The sequence below is a fragment of the Arvicanthis niloticus genome, chromosome 2 (genome assembly GCF_011762505.2).
Source record: "Arvicanthis niloticus isolate mArvNil1 chromosome 2, mArvNil1.pat.X, whole genome shotgun sequence".
Lineage (NCBI taxonomy): Eukaryota > Metazoa > Chordata > Mammalia > Rodentia > Muridae > Arvicanthis > Arvicanthis niloticus.
This window is the reverse complement of record NC_047659.1, coordinates 81369525-81378147: the sequence shown is the minus strand read 5'-3', so window position 1 is coordinate 81378147 and position 8623 is coordinate 81369525. Positions and strand designations below refer to the sequence as shown.

Genomic DNA, 8623 nt, shown 5'->3' with positions numbered 1-8623 from the left:
TTTGCCTTACAGAAGCTTTGCAATTTTATAAGGTCCCATTTGTCAATTCCCGATCTTAGAGCACAAACCATTGGTGTTCTGTTCAGGAACTTTTCCCCTGTGCCTAGGTATTTGAGGGTCTTCCCCAACTTCTCTTCTATTAGTTTCAGTGTATCTGGTTTTATGTGAAGGTCCTTTATCCACTTGGACTTGAGCTTTGTACAAGGGGATAAGAATGGATTGATCTGCATTCTTAACATGCTGACCTCCAGTTGAACCAGCACCATTTGTTGAAAATGCTGTCCTTTTTCCACTGGATGGTTTTAGCTCCTTTGTCAAAGATCAAGTGACCATAGGTGTGTGGGTTCATTTCTAGATCTTCAATTCTATTCCATTGATCCATATAGTAACAGAAATGATTAAATAAATCTTTTCTCACCATTCCTATTTATTAAGAAACTTATGGATTGTTTACAAATTTGGTCTAGGTACATATTATTTTGCTCTAATAGGAAAAACAAATTTACAAAACTCATGCTTATATATATAAAAAAACATTTAGAGTATACAAGGGATTGTAATAAAACAGGAAAACCAAACTGTTTAAAATCTACTTCTTTAATGTACCAAGTAATAAAAGATTAGCATCTTATTTATGGATGGTATTTAAATAATATTTACAATGTTATGGACATATATATATCTACATTTTTACATCAAAGTTTTAGAAAGTAATATCACATGTATGGCTAAGCCAACATATTGACACACAGCAGAAGAACAAATATATCTTGGCCATAATTATGACTTCTAAAGTCTCCTTAGTTTTGAAAATAATAAGGGCAATTGAATTTACTATTTTTCTGCATTGTTCTAATCAAATTGTGGTAAAGTATAAGTAAATAGGCATCATGGTGACTTAAGAGATTTTCAAGAGTACCAAATGTTTGAGAAATGGGAAACATACCCTGTTGTAATTTTATATTTAACTTTAGTTATAAAAGAAGTTTCATTTTGCTTGCTGACAGTATTTGAGCAAATGGTTTTAGATGGACTTCTTTGCCAGACTTGAAATACATTTCTGAAGGAACAAAAGCCACACAAAGGACATTGATTCTTCTTACTGTACATTTTCTTTTGAAGTGTTTCTTCTAAATTTTCTAAACATGTTTGTTGATGTTTTGTTGGTGCTTCTTTTATAGCCTAGAGAAGAAATAAAGATGAATAAATAAAAAGAACTGTCATTCAAAACTCAGTGTTCATTCCACCTATAACAATTCATTGACAGAAGTTTACTCTTGGAATTCATGGTTAATTAACACAATTTAAATTAGAATAGATTCCCTGAAGTTTCCCATCTTGTTTCAGACCAGGGCTTCCTTAGTCTTTCCCCTCTGTCCCTTTCAGCTTCTCCTTTTCATCCATTCCTTTTTGTGAATTAGCCTAGAACCACAGAAATACCTTCTACCAGGAACTCCCAATAGCCTCACAGTGCTGGAATGGGGAAGTACTCCCCACAGCCACCACACTTTCATAAGACACAGGGTAGCCAACAGAAACCAAAGAACAGAACAGTGAGCCAAGGAAGTAAATGTTAAATCTAAAATAATCTAAGTACAAACACCCAGGAAATTGCAGCACCATGAAAAACAAAACTATGAGTAATAGAAATAGAAGGAGAAGAATCCCAGACCAAAGGCACAAAAAATTATGTATATTATTTTTTTAAAAATCATAGAAAACTTCCCCAATTTAAAAGACTAGATGGGCTAAAAAGGTTCAAGAAGCATGGAAACAACCAGAAAGGACTAGAAAAATTTCATGACACATATCCATCAAAAGGCTAGATGTACATACAGAACATACAGAAAGGAAAGGCATAAAAAGGCAAGTCTATTAGATTAACACCCGAGTTCTCCATGGAAACTTTGAAAGCCAGAAAGTCCAATGTTTAACAAAGTGAGAGACCACAGATGCCAGTTAAGACTATGGTACCCAGCAAAACTATCAATTACAGTACGATGAAGAAAAGCATTTCACAATAAAACCAAATTTAAACATCTGTGCTCCAAAGAAGGCACTAGAAGGAAAACTTCAATCTAAAGAGACTAACTATATCCAAGAAGACACTAAACCGTCCCAGAGCAGTAAATCAAAAAAGGAAATGATTCACACCATTTTAACAAAATAACAGGAATCGTTAAGCATAGCTCACTGATAATTTTCAATATCATCGGTCTCAATTTCCCACGAATAAGACACAAATGCATCTGAGAAATATATCATACCATCAAAGACATCACCTAAAGGATGAAAAAAGGTATTCCAAAAAAATAGACACAAATAAGAAGCAGGTGAGTAATTTTAATATCTGATAAAACAGACAAAATTTAAACTAATCAGAAGAGATACAGAAGGACACTCTACACTCATGAAAGGAAATGACCTTCAAGAAAAGACTGCAAGTGTAAACATCTGTGTACCAAATACAACGGCACCCAAGTTCATAAAAGGAACACTAATAGCTTGTAGTTGTCTATAAAATCACGTATTTACTCTCCCAGTGATAATTCCATTTTTAATGAAATTTATCTTGGTGTCTCAAATACTCCATTATCTTTAACAATTCTATTTTAACCTCTTGACTGATTTTAAGACCTACACAATAGATACATCCTTTGAGAAAGTAAACAAGCATCATTGATTATCACAGGAATTAGCAAAATTATTGAGGAAAAAATAAAGAAAAAGATTTCATGTTACCCAGAGGCATATATGCTATTTCATAAGACTACTCTAAATTCAAAGAGCTCTCAGTCCCTCAGAGAAGAATCCTGCTCATTAATCTTCATATTCATTTTAGGACCTAGAACAAGGTGAATGCTTTATAAATCAGTAGTTTTTGAAGGAAGTCATAGGAATATGCTGGAGATAGGTCTGGCTGGGCCTTGTGGTCTAGAACTGGTTGATACAATATATACATAATCAAACAGAAAGCCTTTTGCTGCCATGAACACATGTCTTTCTCACATGTGATTGAGGGATTATCACTGGGAGTCATAATATGCTTACCACTAGGAACATGGTAGAGAATACAGAGTAATTACATAAATGACTCAGAGGCCAAATTTCAAAAACATATGGGTCGAGAGAAAAAAATGTCAAGCAGATATAGTTTATTTATAAAGTATAGTTGGTAAGCATGGTGGCACATGCCAGTAAACTCAGCATTACATAGCAGAGGCAGGAGTTCAAAAGTAGCTTGTACTATATATTAAGACCTTGTCTCAAAAACAAACAAAAAATTAAATATACACATATTATATGTATATATATGATTGATATTATAATATATTTAACCTTTATTTCAGTTACTAGTTTTTTTGCAGTATGAGACAATCTATACAACAAAAATGGTATACAGAGCAACAAGTTGGGAAATATAGTTCTGACTTCTGGCTCTACTTTAGCATTTGTGCACAGTTGAATACCTGCTTTATAATGGAGCTTAAGTTTCCTTTTATATTATGTATAAAAATCATACCTATCCTACCACAAAATATAAAGGGAGATGTCTACAAAGACATAAAACCAAGGTACTATGACAGTTAGTTATGTAATTAAACATCAGATTAACAGCTTAGACGTACCCACTCTCAGTCTGTTTTCTTGCATGAGATTAACACTCGAAGTATCCTGTCGAATGCGTTTGGCAGATCCACAACTTTCATCAGATTTTAATGAAGCATTTGATGTAGAACTTGTGGGGAAAAGTTTACAATTTAGTTAAGGCATTCAAAACTATCTTCATTTATGTATTGTATTTTATAATAAAATTAAATACAGAAATAACAATTGTGTAATCCAGTGTAAGTAATTGGAAGCACTAAAAATACTTAAAAACCTAGCTATGATTTTAATGATGCTAATATAATTTAGATAAGGTAACTGCATTCAAGTAGCAGTTCTGTAGACTATTTCCAAGGTGCTTTGCCACAATGAACATAGGCATCCTTGTTATTCACACTGTGGAAATATGTCAAAGGAGTAAAATGCTCTGATGCTAAAGATTGAAAAAAACCTAAGATACTGTTAAGATTAAATTTCATACCCAATTTAATCAGATAAAACTCAGTTTGGTAGATTTAAGAGTATCAAGGGCTTTTAGGCTCTAATTTTCTTCTTTTTTTTTAAAAAAAAGACGTGAATAGTAGATAAAGTATACATGAGATATTTTAATATTTTAAAGCTATGTTAGAACATATATACCCTAAATATGTACATGAAATCTACTAAGTGGAAAATACCAGAGCTTATTATTCTCAAGCTCATCTAATTGGGGGAAAGGAAGATTATAAAAAAGTAATTACGTACACATCTATCATTAATCTTTTTTAACCTTAGTTAATGGCAGGATATAATTATTAATACCAGAGGGAATATAACAGAATAGTAACTAATAGTCTGCAAAAAGTCTAGTTACTTTCTGTATTATATTCTTTAATATTATTTCACAGTATTGGTTTCTCATGTGCTAGCCATTAACATATTCATACCCACATATACACAATTTATGTTAATGACATTTCTGAGAAAACATGCATTTAATAATGACTGTGTTTACATTTTGAGAACATTCTCAGTATAAACATTTGCAACATCTGAGTAAAAACATGGGAGCATGTAAAGACCCAGAAAAGTTAATATTAATCAGTGAGAAGAATGACAAAAATCGAGACGCTATAGATTGTGAGGCAGCCTAACTGCCCAACTTAGACTGACACCTGAGCGAAGGACAGGAGTCATGATTGGCCCACAGACTACTACTACTATTCCAACACTGCCACTGAGTAGGGTCCTAAAATCAGGGGATGGGATTAAACCTAAAATACGCTTTGTTTTTCCCTAAACAAGTACCTATGATAAACTTCCACTTTTTGCCTAAAGGAAGCAGGTTATGACTTGTATTTGGAAAATCCAACTGCCAGAATCAGTTGTCTTCTATTCATAGACAATTATTAAGCAAAATAAGTGTTATCTGAACACCAAGCTCTGCTTATTGTATGACAGGTGGTCTTCTAAACATGGCCTAAGTGGCTCACAGGAGGCAGCACATAGGGCATGGATATACTGGATTAAGGAATGCCTGGTGGAGTAGGATGTAAGAGATAGCACAAAATGTCACACTAGTCAGAATGGCATGCAAAGAAAATTCAAATTGTCAATTTCTGGGACATTCCATTTAATGTTTTCAAATCTTGGTTGAGACCTGGTCACTGAAACACAGAAAGCAAAGCCATAGGTTGAAGGGATGACTGTATTACTTGGTTAAGTGCCAAAGATAGACAGTCAAGAAAAAAAAAATCAATTCATCTATATGCTTCAAGTTTCCTTTGTTCTGTGTTTTGGAAAGGCAAGACAAGATTCTAAAGTCACTTACAAGAAAGCACTATGAAGTGTGAATAACTATGCTAGTTGTAAATTTGTATCCTGTAGCCCAAACGTAACAAGTCCATGGGAAAAATAAGAAATTTGCAAGAGTTAACATTACCTGTTATACTTTTTTCTCTGCTCTACTGGAAAGAAAAAGGGATAGTAAAAGAAAGACCATTTCATATTTAGTATGGTTTGTGTTTGTACCTATGATATGCTATAAAAACTTGGGCTACTTTTGTATTAATTACATTTGTGATTTATAGTACTTTTTCAAATTGGTGACTTAATGGTCTTTGTCAACTGAGGAAACTAGTAGCCATTATCTTATCAAATTTCCCCAAGTCTCTTCTTCTGGAGACTGAAAATACATATTTCCAGAAAAGTAGGGTTCTACAGGTCTCCTCCACATGTTTGTTTTCTCCCTTTTTGTTTAGGCATTTTTCTATGCATCTACCCTCTGGTTCACTCATACTCTCTTTTGCTATGACTAATCCATTAAACTAGCTGACCTGAGTTTTACATTTCAGTAAATTGTATCTCTGTAGTTCTAGAATATCTTTTTGATTAATTTTGACAGAATACAGATTTTTAGTCAACATTCTATCTTATCTACTCTGATGTAATGAATCATGGTTACAATTAATAGGTCACATTTGCTAATCTTTATCCTTGTCATCTGTGGTCACTGTTCCTTTGATTTGTTGGTTTCCTTTCTTTAAGCCATTTGGTTGTGTATCTTGACATTCCATTATTTTGGCTTAATATTATGTATGAATATTTGCATAGGTGCCAGATAGCATATTCTAGAAGTTAGAAGTTTTAGTTTAGACACATGACAAATGGATATAGAACACCTGAATTTAACAAAGATTGAGTTGGTCTAAGATCTGTTTCAGGCTTTCAAAAACAAGTTTCTTTCTAGTTTGTTCTACTCCTAGGGTACAACACCTTGGAGATTTTCTAATAAAAATCCTTGGGTGGTTAAAAGGTCTCCTTCTTCCATATCTTTTGACCTTAAAACTTTGTACCCCAGAATGTCAAATTCTGCTTAACACAGTGGTCTTTTAGCAGCTACTTTCAGTTTGATTCTCAACAGACCTTAGAAGATAGAAAGCTTTAACAGCAAAGGCCACACAGAATGACTTGGGTCCCAAGCTCAGGGATACCTACCAATCACTTAAGTGCCTTTTGTTCAGTCTCTAGCCTTATGCTATGAACTGGCAAGTCCTAAAATAAAGGGAGTGTGGTAAATTAAAGTTGGCTTCCTGTAGCATGTTGCTTTCTTGGATGTTACGTTTTCAAATCCTTGGCTACCATGGTTGTTTGTCAATGCCTTCAACAAACTGTTAGTTGTATTTTATTTCGTCACTATGCTGAAGGACAGTTGTAATTGTTCTTGCTTGGTGGCTTGGTCTGATTAAGATACTGTGTCATGGAGAAATAGCACACTTTCCTATACTGGGTATGTATCAAAAATCATTAAAACAACTGAACTCTAGGAGCAAAGAAACTCAGAAAAAATACCAGAATAAAAATAAGAACTAAGTGACACTTTGGAACCTAGACGTTTCAATTTACTTTTAATAACCTAAAAATGGGATAGTTTATGTAAATTTAAAGTGGAATTCCTGGGCTTCATTCAGGTTTCCTCTCAATAATATAAATCCAAGGCTTCACTGAGCACTTAGTAAAGATAATTAAATACGAATTGAGTCCAACAATAATAAAAAGTCATGGAAAATGACAGTACAAAGATGATCTTATATAGAGACCAAAACAGTACATGCTTAATCATACCTTATAAATTTCCATTTCCTCTTTGCAGAAGTAGTCATTGCCATGTAGGATGGCACACTTGTTGATGCAGGCCTAGAATTCTTAGTTGAAAATGAAGGAGACTCAATCCTAAATATTAAGAATGAAGAATTAAAGAGAACAAAATTGCTTTACACTGCAAAGAGAAAAGTGATTTACATTTCTAGAATAAGGAAACCATTGATATTAATATATATAGTAAAATATTCTTCTAAACAATAAAACGTTCCCTCCTTTTTAAAGGAGAAATAGTCTTTCTCCTTTAAAAACACCAGTTAGATATGCTGTCAATAGATTTCTGCACTCCTTATAGAACGGAAATGTAGAGGTTTTTTTCTTCCCATATTTAGATTGGATGGTATTATGTCGTTGAATGCTTGCTTAAATGACATTTATCCAATCATATATTAAATGTCTGACTATGCTGAACTGTGGATATTCCTCATCAATCAGTGAACAAGGTAGTCTTTTTCATTGATGGCTTTGGATACATAGCATCAGAATATGGAGAACAAATGAAATACTTCTTAAAGTCTCTTTTAGCTTAAGGGAGGTCAATCAAGTTGTCATTTAAAAAAGTGGTTAGCGTGTACTCAACTAAAATGTAGTAAACAAGCAACTTTTATATTAAAGAGAGTACACTTGATTTATGAAATAAACCTCCAATATACACAAAGAAGAGAAAGTTAACAGTTTGAAAGTCTTTGGTGAAAGAAAAAACAATGACTGTAAAGCATTCTGCTTTTGTACCTGTTTAAACTGCTTTTGCTGCTTGCTAATGGTTGTTGTTCAGGCAATTTATTCTTCAAGCTTCCGATGTCATCACATACAGTAGATGTAGAGTGCAAACCCTCTTTACACTCAGTTCTGCTGAGAGGAGACTCTATTCTACACAGTGCTCTCAGGGAATTATTGTTCATTACATTTGCAGACTGTGATGCAGCTCTTGTTAAGGATAGAGACAGGTCTTGAGGAGAGGATTTGCAGTCCTCTGGGGTATAAACAATAGGCTGAAGTTCCTTGCTGAAAGAATCATTGAGCTGTGTACTTTCAGACAGTATAGACTTCTGAGTATGCTTTACTTTCAAGAGAGAAGGCATTAATTTTCTTCGGGTTCTTCTTTGTGGAGTAATTTTAAGCAAGTTAGGTTCACTCATGGATACACCTGTGCAATAAAATTATAAAATTAAAAAGTTCAATGTTGCATCAATAGTCACTCCAAAAATCTCAACAGTTAAGAAAAATAAAATCACCAAGAACATAATTTTGATAGAAATCTATAAGAAAATAAGTAGGAAACAAATACAATATGGTTAATTACTAACAACTTTAATACTAAATTTACTGTATAAAGTATAAATTCTTAATAGCCATCTTTAGATATTGAGTAATC

The 8623-nt window shown here is 33.4% G+C and overlaps 1 protein-coding gene across 1 annotated transcript in view; it reads right to left on the bottom strand.

Annotated features, from left to right (window-relative positions):
* Window positions 1-581: 581 nt before the first annotated feature.
* Kif18a (kinesin family member 18A) overlaps window positions 582-8623 on the bottom strand; it is a 54558-nt gene continuing 46516 nt past the window's right edge. The window contains exons 14-17 of the mRNA XM_076929406.1: window positions 7981-8395; window positions 7213-7320; window positions 3630-3739; window positions 582-1182 (exon numbers count right to left, since the gene is read on the bottom strand). Of these exons, the coding sequence (XP_076785521.1) occupies window positions 1100-1182; window positions 3630-3739; window positions 7213-7320; window positions 7981-8395 (716 nt within the window). The 3' untranslated portion in view covers window positions 582-1099. The remainder of the gene's footprint in view (window positions 1183-3629; window positions 3740-7212; window positions 7321-7980; window positions 8396-8623) is intronic.